This window comes from Micropterus salmoides, unplaced genomic scaffold (genome assembly GCF_014851395.1).
Source record: "Micropterus salmoides isolate LMB-PRFRI ecotype aquatic unplaced genomic scaffold, ASM1485139v1 Ms_hic_scaffold_16, whole genome shotgun sequence".
NCBI classification, from domain to species: domain Eukaryota; kingdom Metazoa; phylum Chordata; class Actinopteri; order Centrarchiformes; family Centrarchidae; genus Micropterus; species Micropterus salmoides.
In genome coordinates this window covers 6,003,711-6,022,913 of record NW_024040707.1, presented here as the reverse complement: position 1 = coordinate 6,022,913, position 19,203 = coordinate 6,003,711, and the positions used below count along the sequence as shown (strand labels likewise).

Here is a 19,203-nt window from a genome sequence, read left to right as displayed (position 1 = left end):
CATTTTGTGATATAAGCTGAATCCAGAATTGATTCAAAAGTAGACTGATGATGATTATGATTTTTCTTACAAATTCCTTAAAGACTCAGAGTCTTTGTTTATTACTTTTGAAGCTGAAGTACAATAACTGTACTGCTCATTCTGAAAAAGTCTTGTTTTTCAGATTTCGTTTGTTTCTGACAATTTTGGCACAAGTTGACATATAAACTCTGATCTTGGTCTTTGGATCTGGAGGATAAAACTTGAAAAAGTCTGGTTTTCCTTTTCCTGTGATTTACAGAGATGATCAGACTGAGATTTCATTGATTTCAGTCGTCAAAAACAGCTACAGGCAGAACATTCTGTTTAATTCAGATTCAGTTTTTTATTCGTATGAAATACATAGAAAATACACAAGTCAGTGGAGTTTTAATTTTCATTTTAGCAGCAATGATGCATTTTAAATTATTGAACTTAAAATAACATTTGCATTGTTTGATCCTAGTTTTGCTGTGCATTTACTGTATGATAACATTGAAATATTTCATATTTTACTTAAGTTAAAATTAATTTGACAGCTTTAGTTTTCTATAAAATAACTTTCTTACTGTTGTTTAATTTCACTGACTTGCTGGTCTTATTTATTGTCTGCTTTTCTGTCTGTACATAGAGCAGGAAGTGCCGTTTAAAACATCAAAAAGGCTACCACTGTCCGACAATTTATTTTTTACATATCTGGAAACTGCTGCTGCTGCTCAGGTGCACGTGGGCAAAATTAAAACTTCAAACACTGCCTGAATTCATTGAGAAATCAAAACCTCTGTTTCCCTCCATCAAAGGTAGTAGTCCTCCTCCTCAATGTCTCCGTGTGTGTCCTGGAAGCCGAGCGTCTCGATGTCGTGGGTAATGTCAGTAATGCGTCGATTGAATTCCTGAGATCCTGACACAGAGCAGTTGTCATACCTGCTGGGTGGGGAAAAAACAGATTATCTAAATGCTGCCTCACCTCTGTGACTTCCGGGTGATTCAAATGTCCAGGTAAAAATGAATATTACATAAAATTCACACTTATTTTTACAAAAAGAAATTAAATGTATTTTTGTGTGTCCTAAAAGTGGCCCCCGTGTTGTATCAAAGTAAGAGGAGCATTGATCAAAAGCTACAATAACTTTATTAAGCATGATCTCAACGCAAAATCCTGAACCAAAAGCTTTTTAAATTGACAAACACAATGTCACAAATAACATAACCTCTTATAAGATTTCATATTTACATGAGTGTGATATCTTTTTATAGTCCATTTAAATTTTTTAACAGATTAAAGATGACACTGGGAGAACACAACAATGTTACCCACAATGGTAAGCATACTTATACTGTACATGAGCTACTGACTGGGTAAAGAAAAACACTACATGCCGACAGTCAAAGGGAACAGATATTTTTTATTTAAAATGAATAGATAATAATGATGCACGTGTTAGTTTCCAAACTGCAGCAGCAAAATGTCATGCCTTTGTTTTATATTAATTCAATATAATATACAAGAAGTTGGTTGGTGCTCTTCAGTTTTATTAAAAATACTATTTAATAAAAAATATAATAAATTCCTTCAAACCAATAAGATAAGCAGGGCTGGACAATAAAACAATAACAATAATTATCGCAATATATTTTTTTTCAATAACAATATAACAAATCTTCAATAAATATTCAATAAATGTTTGATTTTATTCACTTGAATCATACACGAATTAGGACATAATTTTTCTTATTAAGAAGTTTATTCTGTGGAGGAAAAAGGACTGAAAAAGGTTTTACTTAATTTTACTTAAAGATATTTGTTGACAAAGATTTTATCATAACTATTTTGAATATTCTATCTCATAAACCATGACCATAAAGAAAAGTTTTAACCATCAGGTTTCTTCAATTTTCACTCAGGAGCAAAAATCAGCCTTTAAACTTTTGAAAAAACAATTTGATACTTATCGTGATAATTATCGATATTAAAAGATATGAAACTTTTTATCGTGATAACATCTTTGGCCATATCGTCCAGCCCTAAAGCTAAGACAACATAACATCTACAGAATCCGAACTGAGTTTAAACCAAGTGTTGAGCCAATCCCAAATCCCAAGTAACACGTCCTGCCCTACTTACTCTCTCATGGCCGTAGCCGACATGTTGCTCATGCTGCGTTTGATGCGTCCAAAGCTGTCAGTCAAAATTCCACCCTCCCGGATCCCGATGCTCTCCAGGAAACTCTCAAACACCCCAACATCCTTGTCTGGGATGAATGGACGCATGCCTAGGATACACAGATGATGATTCAGTTTGTTATACCAATAAACAAAGGATCGAAATCATTACAAGAATATATAGTTACATATTTTTATCTTAACTACAGTGGTACACTTGTACTTATGTATTTGTTAAGCATAAAAATTTAATAATTACGTGAGGCACAGACCGTGATATCTGTAGTCATTATAACTTATTACAATAAAATACATTCCAGGTTTTTTGGGGGAGGAGGGTTCCTTATCCAGATTGAGGGCCTAAGAACAGAGTGTGTCTATGCTGTACAGATTGTAAAGCCCCTTGAGGTAAATTTGTGATAGTGGACTATAAATCAAACGTATTATACTGTAAATTATTCTGAAATGGTCCCTTCTGCATCATTTTACTTTTGTTACTTTAAGTATTTAAGTTATTTGAACACTTATGCATGTTTTCTTGAGTAAACTTTTGTGACTTACAGGACTTTTACTTGTTGCTGAGTATTTCTACACCGTGGTATTACTACTTTTATTAGTGATAGTACTATATATGAATTATGAAGTAATGTTACTGTACAGATGACTTGATTTCATACACATAGTGGATTTAATGTAAAAGTGCAGCTATAAATTTGACTAGTTAATGTAACTCCAATTAGGTTGTCAGACAAACCTGATGAGTTACGTTTGCCAGCATTTTATAGGTTAATTTTCGACACCTCTGTGGCGTTTGTGTGTGGGTGCATGGGGTGTGTGTATGTGAATGTGTATGTGTATGTGTGTATGTACCTATGTGCATTAAACAGGACGTGTATGATCACATGAATTTCCCCTTGTGGGATAATACAGTTTACCTTGACTTCATGTAATTATAATGCTAAGGGTGATTTACTATAACTACTATGTCAATATAATATAAGGGAAGATAATGAAGGAAACGTAAGGGAACCGGTGTGCTTCAAGTCTCAGTGAGTTTGCTGTTTGTCTGTTTTCTTCACCCCGATCCTTTCATATTAATGCTTACACCAGCACACTGAGCACTAACAGGGTGTGTGGAGAAAAACATCATACACCAACTTCTCTCTCTCTCTCTCTGCCTCTTTCTCACTCACTAACTAACAGGAAGTTGTGGTTTCCTCTACTGAAGTGGGTCAGAAAAAGGTAAAACACTCACACATACAGTAAATTCATGTAGCACACACACACACACACACACACACGATTATAATACAGTATGCATTTCATACACACACTCCTTTACAATACTACCACATAAACAGTATATATAGTAGGTTGTGGTTTACCACAGAGTTTCAGTCAGTTAATGAGTTATGTGTGTGTGTGTGTGTGTGTGTGTGTGTGTGTATCTCTCTTTCTCACCCATCAGCAGGAACTTGCGGTTGTCTCCGTACAGTTGCAGCAGCTCGGAGCAGAAGTGGTCGATGTTTGATCCCAGTCTGTATTCTCTCAGCAACACCGCAAAGTGCTGCAACTCCACCGGACTCAGCTTGTTACGCAGCTTCACACACACACAGACACACACACAGCCTTGGGTCACTATGTTTGTGTGGACCATCATTGACATAATGCATCCCCTTGCCCCTTTCCCTAACCTTAACCACCACAACTACATGCCTAACCTTAACCTAATTTTAACCATAACCCTAAAACCAAATCATGACCCTCAAAAAGCCTTTTAAACTTGTGGGGTTAAGCATTTTGGTCCCTACAAAGCTGTCGCCCCCAACAAGTATAGTGGAATCCTGATCCCCCCCCCCACACACACACACACTCACAGTAATCATGTACTCCTGCATCAGCAGCAGGGCGGGGTTACTGTCTCCTCCATCGCTGGCTGACGCCAGACTGCGATGGGAGTCCTGCAGCGAAACAGACGAACTCTCACTGTATGTCTCACTGTAGTAGAGCTCAAAGGCATCCTGGGAACCGTCACTGAGAAAGAGAGAGGAGTGAGGGGGGAGAGACTGTCACCTAAAATAGACAGATTAATGGATAGATAGATGGATAAATGTGTTGGGCAATATCACTGAATATTGCTAACAGCAGTTGGTGATCAAATGTAAATCACTCAGTAAGTTGACATTTAGTGTGCTAGCTACAGTGGCCTAAAAAGTATGGCAAAAAAAACCTATTAATCTTTGTTCCATATTTACTGATTTACTGTAAGTAATCCATCTGGGACCAAAACAGACCTCTGGGCTTTTATTGTGAAGTTGAACAATAGAATAGAGGAGCTGACAATAAGATTATTTTATGTAGTTGGTTAAAAGTTTTCAGATCGTCTGTTAGAAAATGTCAAGATATTCAGGACATTCTGTGAACTGATAGCACACTGTATTGCTCTGGATTGTGCTCCAGTCAGGGTCAAATGTTACTCACTATGAGCTGCAGCAGCTGAACTCTGGATCATAGCTGTAGGACATGTCAGTCAGACAGCTGTCACCTGCACAGACCAAAAGAGCATTACAATTGTATCGTTTACTACTCACAACTCGCTAGCATTCTCATAGAGGCTACCGTGTTCATTAAAGTTATTGAGATTAAGTAAAACTGCAGAGACAGAACAAACATCATACTGATGATTTACTGCAGCTATTCTTAGAACCTTACCAGGAGTGGAGCTAAGAATGTAAACTCTTTCCTGGGGGTGGTGCTAGAAGAAAGCTAATGAAATTGCTGTTTTTCTGGAGCATTGACACATATCTGGGAAAAAAGATCCTTCAATTTCATCAGATTATGAAAGTGTAGCAAAGACCGCCCATGAATTCATTAGATTTAAATTAGCATAAAGGGAACTAACCACTTTATCTCATCATACCACCCTGTCTTGTACCTTGTAATAATTTTTTTCCTTTGCTCTACTGTTGACATACAGTGTCACTCACTCCTCTGCAGCCAGTAGCGATCCGGCACGGAGTGGTGAAACCCGGCTCTGTCGACACACTCGATCGTCTGATGGCCGTAAATGATCTGGAACATCTGACAGATCAGAGAACAGTACTCCTCTGCAGCATCCTACATGCACACACACACACACACACACACGCAAAGAGGCTATTATTACACTGAATTAGTTATCATGTCATTAATATTTGTGACCTTCTCTGGCATCACAGCTATGTTGACGTCCTTCTAGGGAGAGAAATTACTTTCTCATTCAACTCTCTTAGTACCCTAAAACTGTAATTAAAATCCGAGCCCCTATTAGACGTTTTGACCCTTTACTGGCCTGGTGTGGCTACACGTTTTGACAAATAAATGCAGGGCCTGGTTTTTATAAAATTTCTTAAAGCCCCCCGGGTTGCTTTCTTGAGCCAGTTCCAAGCTGCTTAGACCGTGCATATATATAAATGATTAAACTTTTGTCAGTCTGGGCATGCTACACATCGTTTGATCAGTTAGACTCTCCACAATTCAATCATTCAGTTCATTTTATGGGAACCATGAGCGCCAAAGTATTATTCATTCAGATTTACTGGCATGGGGAACAAGAGAAACGATAAAGAAGTGGTGGCTCCAGATCTTTGAAGTGGTCATAAATGCGAATATGTGTCGATACCTTAATCATTTATATTACTTTAGTTCATAAGGGTCCACCGATCAAAAGAATCAAAAAGTTTTTTAATTAAAATGAATCCTAGTTGAAATAACTACGGTAACCTTCAGCTGTCATCCTTTCTAAGGTAGGCTGTCTCTCTGAGCTAGATCAAATGAATGATTCCTAATTGATATGTTATGGGAAAGCCTAAATTTTGTATTAATAAACAATTTGTTAGTAGCCTATTTCCCATCGAGCTTTCTCGGAAAAGAATGAAAGGCCTGTTCTAAATATAAGCAGGGTGAGTTCAGTGATTAAAGCAAATAAAAGCCTGGGCTATTAATTAAAATTTTGCTGTAGTTTAAAACCTGGTTATCCCCTTCGCTTTTGCTGAGTTTACCAAACAAGTTCTACTGTGTGAGCAGCTTCACTGCAGCAGTTGCATGGATTAGTGCTATGTTCAAGTAGTAAGCCAAGCCAGCAGTCTGGTGTTGTGGTAAAACATGACTGGAGTCTGTAAGCTTCATCTGAGCCAGTTATACAATGACACACTAATGCTGCCAATCCAAACAAATTAATGCTCCGGGGACATGGGCAAAAATGAACGAGGATATCCTATCACCACACACACACAAATAAAATGACAAAGCTTCTCTGCTGTAAATGTGATGCAATGCTTCATGTTATGCAACAATGCAGAATCTCAGTACGAGTGTGTGTTGCCCTATTTTCTACAGTTCCAACATGTGAGCCAAATTATTTGTGAACCCCAAAGAAAGTACTCTTTTCACAGGTTTATTTCCCATCCCTGTTGTTTTCTTTCTGGAGTCTGAATATCATCCTGGACTGGATGTCCACAGTGGTATTTAAGTTAAACGCTGAGCATTCATACACAAAGTGTGTTTTTAGTATCTAACAGCACAGTTCCAGGGATGGTGTTTTTGGTTGGTCCAGCATTTTAGTTTAGTTATTTAACTGAAATACTGTATCTCAACCACCATTAGATGGATTGTTATGCAATTTGAATGGGTCATAATGACGTTGGTGATCCCTAACTTTTCATGTAGCACCATCAACAGGTCAAAATGTTTGCTTGTCCAAAACTAAAACTTATAGCCATTTTTCTTTTGTCTGTCTGTAAATAAAAGTTAAGAGTGAGGTGAGAAGATGGATTATCATGTCATGTCTGTGTGTTAAGTATGGAGGTGGAGTCAGCACATGGTTAGCCAAGTTTAGCATAATAACTGGAAACAGGCAGGCAACAACTAGCTTTGCTCTGTCCAAAGTTAAAAAGAAAATACACCCTAAAGGCAGCCTGATTAAAACGTTGTATCTTGTTTGTTTAATCCGTCCACAAACAGAAAAAAGAAAATTGATTTATTTATACTTTGGACAAAGACAGGATAGCGGTTTCCCCTTACTTCCAGTCTTTATGCTAAGCTAGGCTAAATTTATCCTGATTCCAGCTTTTTATTTAACACACAAACATAAATATGAAAGCATTATATTAGTTTGATTCTAGTGTTTTCCCCATCCTCCTGGAAATTCAAACAAACAAAAAAGTAGAAAAATCTTAGCTTGGGTCAGGTTGTAGACCACAAAAGTGTGCAAAAACCTGAAGCAAGTAATAAAGTAGTTAGTAAATGAACTTTCAGCAGATCAGGTGACCCACCCTGTTTTCCACAGCCAGGATGACCAGGTTGCAGTATGCGTCAGGGCAGGGCGTCGGCTCCAGTGGGTTGTGGTTCCTCCTCTCCCAGCTGCCGTAGCTCTTCCCCCGTTCCCAGCTTCCCCGTGCAGGCTTGGCGCCGCTCCCAGCTCCCACCTCCTCCACTACCTCCTCCTCTCCTCTCCCAGCTCCCACCTCCTCCAACACCTCCTCCCCCATGCCTCTTCTCCCAGCTCCCTCCACCACCTCCTCCTACTCCCACCCCCCAGCTCCCGCTCATGGGTCTCGCTCTGCGGTTCTCCCAGCTCCCTCCTGTTTTACGTGTTTGCTGCCTCCTCTCCCAGCTCCCTCCCACTCTCTTCCTCTCTAAGCTCCCTCCTCCTCCTCTCTCTCCCCCTCCACCTCCTCCCCCTCCTCTCTCTCCCCCTCCCCCTCTTTCCACATTTTGGTTTTTGTCGTGGTTACTCCTGGACAGTGACGGCCTCCAGTCGACTCCACAGATGGTGTGTCGTCGCTCCATTGTGCCTCCTGCAGGCCGAGGGTCAACATTGCAGCTCATGGTTTGACGTCGGCCATCTATGCCTGTTGTTTTTTTTCCTGTCCAGGCTGTCGTCTCCGGCAACCACTGTGTCCACGTTCAGACCTGTGGGATGAGGGTTTTTAAAAATGTGTACACTGTCATTCTCATATTTTTAAGTAGAAGAGATGACCCATCCTCCCAAGTTTCACTCCCACAAAACCAAACAGTGACTGTCCAATCATAGCTTAGCAACCGAGGCAAGGCTGTTTAAGGTAAGGTAAGCGACTCTGAAAAAATCCACTTCCGTGACAAACACCATGATATCCTCCTGAGACCTGGCAATTCATTTTTGTCCTCATGACACTGAGGCTGCATGTAGCCTGTTTGATCTAGATGCTGTACAGAAAACATCCTGGACTTTCTTGTGATGTCAAACAAATGTCGGTGTGGCCTACAAAGCAAATGTTCTGTCTTTTCAAAATAGCGGAAATCACAGCAAGCAGCTTCTATGGACCTAAGCGAAGTGAGCATTCAGGGCGGTGAGTTTACATACAAAGTTAATGCAAAGACACGTAGATACGCGATTTCCTGTCGGGCGGTGCAGCATGGGCGGTGCCGGTGCGTGAGTTGAATATTTTCAACTCAAGCGACAAAAATGCGTATGACGCTGAGTCGCGATAGCCTATCAATGTTGAGAATATCCGTTCGTCACCGACAGCTTCAGAGCGTTGTGTGGAGAGGGCCAGGGAGAGTGGGCGACTGAAAATCTGCAGGCTGGCTGAGAACTGCTAAACTTGGGCTAGAGGAGCAGGGAGCAGCGCTCCAGCTTTTGGACAAATAAACACCCGTGGTCGGACTGGATTTTCCTCTGACAACTATGCCGTTTGCTCGAGGGAGGAGCTCGGAGTAAACTGCTTTTCTTAAATTAGCTTTTTACTTTAGCTTTTATGATTACAATGTTGATTTATCTTCACTCGAGCTTCTCAGCAGCTAGCTTCCGTGCACATCCGGTTCCAGTGTTGTTAGCGTCGTTTGGCACTACTTCATATTTATATACAAACCGTACAAAACTGGACATTGCTCGGAGAAAAGAAAGCGAGGTTGAAATACCTGGTGAGTTCAGAAAACATGTGTATGTAACTTTATTCCAGCTATCGTTGTACTTTACTGTGACCAAGTTAGCATAGCATAGCCAATCTGAACTCCATTCAGAAAACAAACGTTTTAGAAATTGTTGTTCTGCTGTCTTGCTGACAGTCCTGACAAAGCATGCATTCATATGTTTAATAAATCTGCATCATGTTGTAGTTATCACAGCAAAATGTTTACTTTAGGTTCATACAGCTGTAGTATGGCGAGTTGTGTTTATTCACGTTATCGCGTTTAAATCGCCTTTTCGCATTGTGTGAGAACACTTACAGCGAATTTACTCATGCGAAGAAAGCGTTGCGAGGAGAAAATTCACATTTGGTCTGAATGCAGCATTACAGAGGTAAACCATCAAATTTATACAAATGTTATGTTTTGAATTGTTGAAAATGCTTTTTTTAATGTATGAAGGCCTGAACTATATTATCAGGTTAGAGTTGTGTTAAATTTTAAGCCTTAAAATACCCTTTTAAGTCCATGTCCCTTATAGGGGATGGTGAGACTTGCTTCCACTCATTTTCCGTGTAGCAGAGAAGAATCGAATGGGAACACCTTTATGAAGTGCAACATGTTTCTTTGTGTCTCAAAGACCAACAAAAAAACCCCCGCTAACATGCAGAGAGGACGAAATGCACCCTGAGCCAGCACACCAACTCCCCTGCTACTAGCTAACATCACAACAACAGCATATCTTGGTGAAGTAGAAAGTATGTTGAATGTCCATGAGCAAGTTATTTTCATATTACCTATGTACCTGACACGCAAATCATGGCTTGAACGGCTGGAATAGTGTTGTGTGGCAGGATCCAGGCATGCACAGAACAGATAGCTAGTGGACTGTGAGGACAAACATATGTGTATTGGATTAGAATCGCTTACTCCACATTTAAGCTTATATTTCTCCACATGTATCATAAGAGTTTGGAGGGTGGCATCTACCTTCAGTAGGATCTGTGAAAATTCTCAATTATCCAAGGTTATCAAGGGCAGCTGGACTTGGTTGAAGATACCTGAAGACGTATTGCTTCTCATCCAAAAGGCTTCTTCAGTTCTACCTATACAGTGGTAACCTAGCGTTACTTCCAAAAGCAAGAGGCATGTTACTAGCTAATTATATTATTTTGTGAGGTTACAGGTTATGTTAAAAAATACCTGTTCAGGGCTGACGCGTCCGCTGTGTGGGAGAGAAGACGCTGATAAGCAATATCACAGTTTATGATAGCGGCACTGTCCTGCTCTTAACTTGGTTTGGGAAAGTTTACTCTCCAGCAACTTCAGCCAAACTTGCATTAGATTAAGTTGACATTTGAGAAACTTGTCAGCTTGTCAAACTATGTTTGAAGCACCCAAACCATTAGAGGGATGTCATTATAATTACATTTTTAAAAAAGACACAAACTATAGTACTAGTGCTTACTTGTTTTACCTTGAAATACTAGTGTGCTCCTTTATTTCCACTGATCATGATCTGGACATGTACCTTTAGCCTTAGCATAATATCACATATGCAATCATCAAGTGCATATTTAAGACTCTTTTACAGGGTTCTCGTTTAAAACGATTCAGATGAAAACATTAAAACGAGTCAGCTAGAGTTTTCAACTTACTTACAGAGTTTTAGTGTTAGCATTAGCCTATGCTAGCTAGCTAGAACTGACAAGATCTGCCAGCAAACCTGTCATCTGGGTGTTAAACACTTAAGTTTTGAGGCAAACATCACCAAAACAGTGAGAATGAGGAGCTCTTCATCTTGTCTATATTCTCTTTTGTCAAGTGAGATATGAAAGCGTCATTTTTAAAAAGTGCATCGCTTGTCCTCAGTCATTCAGTAACTGAATATGTACACAGGTGTGTCCTTAACTGTCTTTGAAAAAATATATTTTTATTCATTTTCCATATTCCAAGTATAAAAAGCACAACATAATATAACATAAACCAGTGTCTTAATAAGAAATATTAAATCTTGCATTTAACCAAGGAACACACATACGTCCTCACCTGTCTTGAGGACCAGCAGGTGCAGTGCGTCGTCTCTCAGGTAGGAGGCAGCAGCAATCTCATGCGTGGGAATCCTCACCAGCAGCTTCTCGTTGTCTCTCCACGTCAGCAGCAGACAGCGAGCAGACAGACTCAGGATACAGTCCTGATCCATACTAGTCTTCAGTGGCAGCACCTTCAGCTGCTACTGACCAACACACAGGAACATGTAATTATAGATTATTAATTTATGAGTAATCACACACACATGTAATATTCTCAACAAGATTAATGTTGGACCTGAAGTGATTAATACATAATCATTTGCTAACATTGGCATAACTGGGTCAATGACATATAAAGCTTCTAAAAATGTATTTTTAAAAAATCTTTTCTAAATGGATATAATTCATATTTCTGAAATTAGAACTATGTGTATAAACAAGTATAAGCAAGTATTCCCTAGAGTGTCTATAGGCTTAAGAAATTATTATTTCGTGCTTCTGCTTTTGTATTTACAATTATCTAAGATTATTGTATTCTAGAGGTCAGTTATTTAGTATCTTTAGCATCCATTGATGGAAAAATAATTATACAAAAATACAAAGTTTTCAATACAGTATCCATGATCATCATTGTTTTAAACCATATGTTCGCTTTAACCTATTATTTATCAGTTTAAATCAATATTTTAGCTAGTCGCACCACATGACAGTTCAGTTGCACCACCTGACAACATATTAGTACTGACAGCGAATATACTGAAAAATTCCAATTTTTTTTTTTTTTTAGGTTTTTTAATCAACAGTCTCTACTGAAGTAAAAGTAATGAACTGATTAAAAACAGGATACATGATATCACATTCAGTAAACAACTGGAATAGGCTACAGTGCAATGGATACACTGTATTAGATTGTTATTGAACAACAGTGTTTTTAATGTTCCTCTCCCTGTGCTTTCACTAGTTTTACTTCCACTGTTGCATCACTTTTTGCTGTTCTGGACCGCTGGCTAATTGGGAGTTTCACAGTTTTCCCTCTATCTTCCTCCTCAGATGACTATAAATAGGGATGTTCCGATCACTTTTTTTGCCCCCAATCAGTCATTTAATATTTAGTATCTGCCAATTCCGAGTCCTGATCCGATACTTGTATTTCACTAGATAGTACAGTTGCACAGTGTACACTTCAGGATGGCTATGTTTAATTAAATTTCTCTATCCTTAAAAGTATCCTAGTGTGTTCTGTTTTCTGTTTAGTGTTCATTTTTTTTGCCTTATTAAATTAGTAGTATTGAACGCAGCTCTTCTGAAGCTAGTAAACACAACCTATTCTCATGAAAAAGCTTAGAGAGTGTAAAAATTCTTAATTTAAAACAAATGTTTTAATTATCAATCCAAACATTAGTCACTTTAGAATAACTTTCCTTGCAATTGCGCCACCTGACATACTGGTTGCACCACCTGACTTTACAACTTATTTCAAATGAAAAAGGCTTATAGTATGAAACTTGTATTAACTTTTGCTTTTGATTGCAAGTTCATACATATATTGTTTTGATTAAATAAAAGGTTTTATGATAAATTAATAATTTTCAAGTATTACATTTATTGTCGACCTGACATGGAAAGTGAACCAGTCTGACTATAAGTTAAACATAGGTATTTTTATCATTATTTGAAAGGGATTTACAAACCTTTTCACTCGATATAAAGGTTTAGCTTTTTATAAAAAGTTTTTCAATTATCTCAGCAACTTTAAAACTATTGGTACTTGTAAAATTTGGTTTATTTGAAAGGTTTAAAACACAACATCATACCACAGTATTTTATTTTGAATTTAATATGCATAAAACACAATTTAAAATCTTTTCTTAATCAGTTTATTTGCACGGATGGTTGCACTACCTGACATTTTGGGAGTTTTAGATGCCACAACATTAAAAATATATATATCATTAAAATGTTGTGAAAATGTATTCACTCAAAACGGGTTTTGTAGAATAAATTGATTAAAATTACTTCAACAGAAAAGAATTCACTCGGACACAAAAATATGCATGTCATGTCATTGATCCATTTGCTAAATTGTCAATTCCTGCTTATTGATCATTAAACCTACAAGAGTTTAGCTAACAATATAACACTGATTCCAAAATTTGGCTATGATTAGTTAGTTTAGATTATTGATGATGAATCACAGAAGTGATTAGTTATAGATTAGGTATTGATTACAGTCAGCATCATTGCTGGATAGTATATAGGTTATAGGTCTTATTCATCAATACCCTAAGTTGATCAGTTAAGGTATCGTTAGGTTTACTAATTACATCAGTGATTTATTATAGATTGATTCTTGATAATTAACCTCAGTGATTACGTAAAGATTAGATATTTTTTTATTACTAGTTCATTATTTAATTACTTAACTTAAAAGGGGGTAGTTATTGATTTGATAGATTTTTCTAGTTATAAATTGGTTGTGCATCGCCAATCTCAGAAATGCTTCATTGTAGCTCCGTTGTTAATAACTGACTTTAGAGTTGTTAGTTATAGATTAATTGTTGATGACCAACCCTGGCTGTGTCCAGTAGTTGTAGCAGTTCGTCTCGGCTGGAAGGGTTCAGTGAAACCGACACCCAGGTCAGGTGACCAAGGAACTAAGATGAGAGGTCAAAGGTCAAGTATCTGGTCACGTTGTCATGAGGTCCATGGTGACTTAAATATGCTTTGTTGTATTGTTCTGTATCTTAGGTTCTACCTTGACCTCCTTCTCTACGTAGTCGAAGATGAGCCTCTCAGGGTGGATGAGGTAGTCCGGAGGGTAGAGAGGGACGGTGTGCAGCGGGCGGCGGTAAACGCTGCCTCGATCCACCGGCCTGCGACTAGATTTTGACCAGACCAGACGCTTAATCGGAGAGACAAAACCCTGCAGACACACGGAGATAGACATGGAGAGAGAGAGAGAGAGAGAGAGAGAGAGAGAGAGAGGAAAGATGGATTAGAAGGAAATTTTTTGTAGTCAATACTTACTCCCATACTTCACAGGAAGTACGCAGTGAAGACTAAGACTAAGTCATTGGCTGACTATTTCAGTCAGAATTCTCCTCCCCTTCCGATATCTGACAATATTTTGCAAGGACACAGTCACAGCTTCCTGGGTTCCTGCCCAACACAATTGATATTTCGTTTAAAGAAATACACACCTATGCCAGAATGATAATGAGTTCAGCCATACCTTTCTCCAGCGTTGGTGCACAAAGTGCAGAGATAAGTCTGGCAATGTGAGATTAAGTCAAACTTTTCATCTCAACATTGTCAGTAACATTTTTGAACACATTCCTGGTCCTTGGAGAATGAGCTCTTTTGATTTTAATGACCCCCTGACCTAGGGGCAAACTTTAAATTTAAGATCATTAGATAAGATCATAGGTTTGAATGTGAAAAAGAATTTCATAGAAGACATTTTGTGCGCACATACATGCCTGAGTATACAATGTGTGTGTAAGTGTGTGTGTAGCATTACACCCCCTTGGCCGTTCCAACAGTGATTGACAGGTGAGCAGTGATCTCTGACAGCTCCCTGCTGAGACTCACTGACAACACACAACACACAGTTAGACACCCACTGACACACATACCAACACACATTAATATACTATGGCTGGAAGGCATAAGGAGAATAGACATTATAACACATACACGCACACTGAAAAAGAGAAAATTGGCTTGTTTTAGTATCAGAAACCTGTCTTTTCTTTCTTTTTGAATAATAACAAGGACAGATTTCTACGTATCAGAATGAGGCCAGTTTCTGATGAACATCTCAGTAGTCAGCTGAATTTAATTGTAAGGACAAAGACAAAGGATGGTTAAAATGAGTTTTGTTCTTCCTCTTGTTCTAGTGTTCCTTTGATGAGAAGGAGGGAAATAATTGGATTTTGTAATGAATGTGCTTAATGTAACAACCTGCCCAGGTCAGACCAAGGTGCTATGGAGTTAGTTAATACTTTTTTGTTACTTTTTTCCTCTTTGCATGACATTTTTCAAACTCTTTTTAATAAAATGATTTCTTTTCTTAGCTGTTTTAGAAGATATGAAGCCAGCTGTCTAGAAGATGTTCCTTATTAATGAGAGAATGTTTTTAAATAATTGAAACAATTAAGATAAATCATCAGGTTTTTTGGTTGATTTTCATAGGAGCCACATTCAGAAGGCCTGGTCACACCAGAAGTTTATCCTTGTGTCATTGGAAAATGCAGCTGGTGAACTAATGGCTAACAGGCTAGCCCACGACATCACATATAGACTCTTGATCAAGACCCCTTGACGTCACTTTTTAATGTTCTGGGTAACCTTTGGTGTTGTTTTTGCATGTGCAAGTTGTCAAGTCAGCAATAATAAATATGCAGTTTATTCAAAATAAGTATTTTGAGACGTTTGACTCCTGCTTCACGATTATCTACAAATTCCACTTTTGTGAAGCAGTACTCTGCAAGAGGTGGACAAATAAAACTGGATGGTGAAACACACAATGGTCATGGTCATGATAGTGTCCTGTACCGTGAACTCTATGGCTCTTGTTCCTTCAAAGGTCAGCACTGTCAAGAAACAGTACGCCATTGGTCAACAGTGTAAAATTGCTTACAAGAATTCACACAGATTTACAGAAGTAAATCTGTGTGAATTCATTGGTAATTCACACAGATTTAAAAATTCATTGGTCATGATTCCATTGAAATGCAGTGATTTTGCAAGTACATGTTGTCATTCTAAATTCTGGTGTGACTGCTCCTGTTTATTTGTAACTAAGGAAGGGGCAGGGCTTGTCAAAGGGTCAATTACACTGATCTACTCTGTGACTTTACTCAAGCTTGTTTTGTTTTTGAAATAACATCCAAAATAATAAAGATGTTGGATGATGAAATAAGATTTGCATTGAAACGTGAAAACACAGACACAGAACAGAAGCTACCGTACCTTCTTGGATTTCTTGGGTTCATAGTCCATCGTGGTTCAGTGCTCCTCTGTATTGGTCCTGTTCTGGGTCAGCTGAGTCCTGGTCCTGGTCACACTCTTCCTGAATGTATTTTTTGTGTCAGTTTATCTTTTGTTGTCTTTGTGTCTGTCTCTCAGTTGTTTTTTCCATTGCTCCTCCTGTCTCTCTGTCTCTCTCTGTTCGACTTCTGTCTCAGCTGCTTCATTCTTTTTCGTTCTCTTTCTAAACTGATTGTTCTTTTTAGACCCCTCCTGGGGCCACACACACACACACACACACACACACACACACACACACACACACACACACACACACACACACACACACACACAAGAGAAGAGAACAGGAAGCAGAGGAAGCCCACTTCCTGTCCAAGAGGAAACTCCACCAGAGACTGATAAGGCCCATTCTCTTTGCACTAATTACACAGACACACACACAGACACACAGACACACACACGCACACGCACACACAGACACACAATTGAAAAAAATCTGCCTTTTTACAGCATTGGATTTGTTCCGCCTTTCGCCTGATGTCAGCTGGGATTGGCTCCGGCCCCCCGCGACCCTGTACGCAGGATAAGCGGTTGACGATGGACGGATTTGGATCATTACCTCTGTACATTTTTACCCATGTTGACACTGTTCACATGTGTCACCTGATGGGATGATGTTTGCTGCAAACCTATTTACAGAGGCTGCGACTGGAGTATGTAGATATTTTATAACCCCCTTTGAAATCATGGGATTTCAACCAGAATGTAATTTTTTGTTCCATGAGATTTCACTCACTCAAACTAAGAAACACTGCCAAAATTAGACTCTGCTTTCAGCTGCATGGTTTTAACTTCACTCCCCTGGCTAAGATTCATTTCACTTTTTAATTCTTGACAGACAAAGCGTTTCATGCATACAAAGAAACTAAAAACCGATTTGTTTTCTTTGACTTTTTCTTGTTTTTTTAAATAATAATTTTAGTTTTTGAGCTTAACACTTAATTTTCTGTGCTTTATTTTCCTCCCTTTTCTTCTTCCAGTAAAGCACACCATTTGCAGATTGCAATATAAATAAGTGTGCTTGCTTGATAATGTTAAAATCAGAACTTTGCTGTCTTATTATGTAAAGCATGATTAATGCCCTGGTTACAGTGGGTTGTTCCTCTTATTTTACGCACTTGCCAAAGATCAAAATATAAGTATTTTTTATTCAATATGACAGCACACAGGGACAAACACTATGAGAGTTTAGATTTCAGAGCAATAATGAAAGATAGCTTGTGGTATTCACTGGTTCTCTGCTCCCTTTCTTGGCTTGCCAAGTATGACTCAGTGTTAACATTCACAGCACTTTTAAATTTAGCTGAAAGTCTGTTAATGCATACTTTAATTAAGTGTGACTCCACAAAATATACTCACATGAAATGCTTTTTTCTTTAGTGTCGATCACATTTGAAGTGATGATGTAATTCCTAGTTTGGAGCAAATATATTCTTAAGGCCCAGCAGATGTAGTTTTCAATAAGCGTACTGTCTGTGGTGTCCTATGAACACACATTTTCTTTCAAAATTAAATGAGTTTTGAATATTTCATGTGAGAGAAGATTTCTGCTTTCTATTTTGTAAGGCTCTGTTTGTCATATATTTCACTGCACCAATCAGTTTAGCAACATTTGAAGCATTATGTGTTGGCAGTTGTGTGGTTCTTTGCTAATGTTGCCAGCACTGTTAATTGTAATTAATGCTAACCCTAACTAACCCTTGCCTTTGTCTTAAGACGTAAGACCTGAACTGACATCATTTTCTGTGATTCAAAGAAAACATATAAGGGGAAACACTTCAGTTGCAGGGATCAGGTTTGGCCACAGGGAGGCAGCGCTGTGTCAAAAACTAACTGGAGGAGGAAGGAGGTGGAGAGGATAGATGGAAAGACGTATTTCTTCTCAGCAGGACACTAATGGAGGCAGAGGAGACATCAAACCCATGACCTTTCTGACACACACACACACAGACACACAGACACACACACACACACACACACACACACACACACACACACACACACAGTGTAAGCATGTAACATGGTCACATGCAGACAGATATTGTTAATACTAATTGAACTTATGACGTGAGCATACATACACACAGAGAGACACACACCTACTGTCAGTGTAACCACTCTGTGGTGACCAGAGGGCTAACAGCTTAACGATCGTCCAGTTACCTTGGCAACAGGAGACAAAGATTGGGCATTTATCTTTTGAGTGTTTTTTTTTTGTCCTGATCTCTCTCTCTCTCTCTCTCTCTCTCTCTCTCTCTCTCAAAGCCTTGAGAAACTTGACTGGGGGATTAACTGTGTCAAAATGAACAGACGATAAATCAAAGGTTCTGCGCCAAAAGATTTTCAGAAAATCAGAAAAAATAACTTTTCGGTTAAATCAATGGATCTAAAAAACAAGTCAAATCATTAAAGCTGAACTGAAATGCAGTTACACTTTTTGTGTAAAGAAACATCTTGATATTGCTACTATTGTGCATTATTTAAATTTTTCAAAAGGAGATGAAACCATTTTAGACATGTTTGTGGAAACAACAGTGTCTAAGGGGACACTGTCAACATCCATGATATGCCTGGAGAAGATCAAACTGTATAGATTATGACTGTTGCTTTTTCTATTTTTCAACAAGTCAAGTTCGTATTGGAAGTGGAAGCTGGTTAGCCTTGTTTGCTAATGTTAGCACTGATTCCCACAGATGTTACATTGAATTTCAACACTTGCTGAGTTACAGGTAGTTCCTCAGAACCCTCAGTCCTGCATCATAGTTAGGAGGCGGTTAAGCAATAGTTTGCTGTATAGTGTACACACACACACACACACACACACACACACACACACACAAATATATATATATATTTGCCCTTTTCCTTCCTTAAGAGAACGCCCTCTCTCTGGGGTGCTTTTTTGTATTTTAATAAATGAATATATATATAGAATATATATTAGGGCTGACCCCAAATAGTTGAAGATTCAGTGTTTTAATGGGCGGAGCCTGATTCAGCTGTCAATCTC

At 38.6% G+C, this 19,203-nt stretch overlaps 1 protein-coding gene across 1 annotated transcript; it reads right to left on the bottom strand.

The window, feature by feature from the left end:
- Positions 1–339: 339 nt before the first annotated feature.
- On the bottom strand, positions 340–16,366 carry ccm2l (CCM2 like scaffold protein). The gene is given in 13 exon segments (XM_038723652.1): positions 340–942; positions 2,144–2,291; positions 3,643–3,781; positions 4,059–4,215; positions 4,663–4,726; positions 5,169–5,298; positions 7,494–7,613; positions 7,615–8,085; positions 8,087–8,133; positions 11,158–11,341; positions 13,712–13,795; positions 13,897–14,064; positions 16,116–16,366. Coding segments are annotated over 13 exon segments (1,872 nt in total). The 5' UTR covers positions 16,146–16,366; the 3' UTR covers positions 340–812.
- Positions 16,367–19,203: the final 2,837 nt, after the last annotated feature.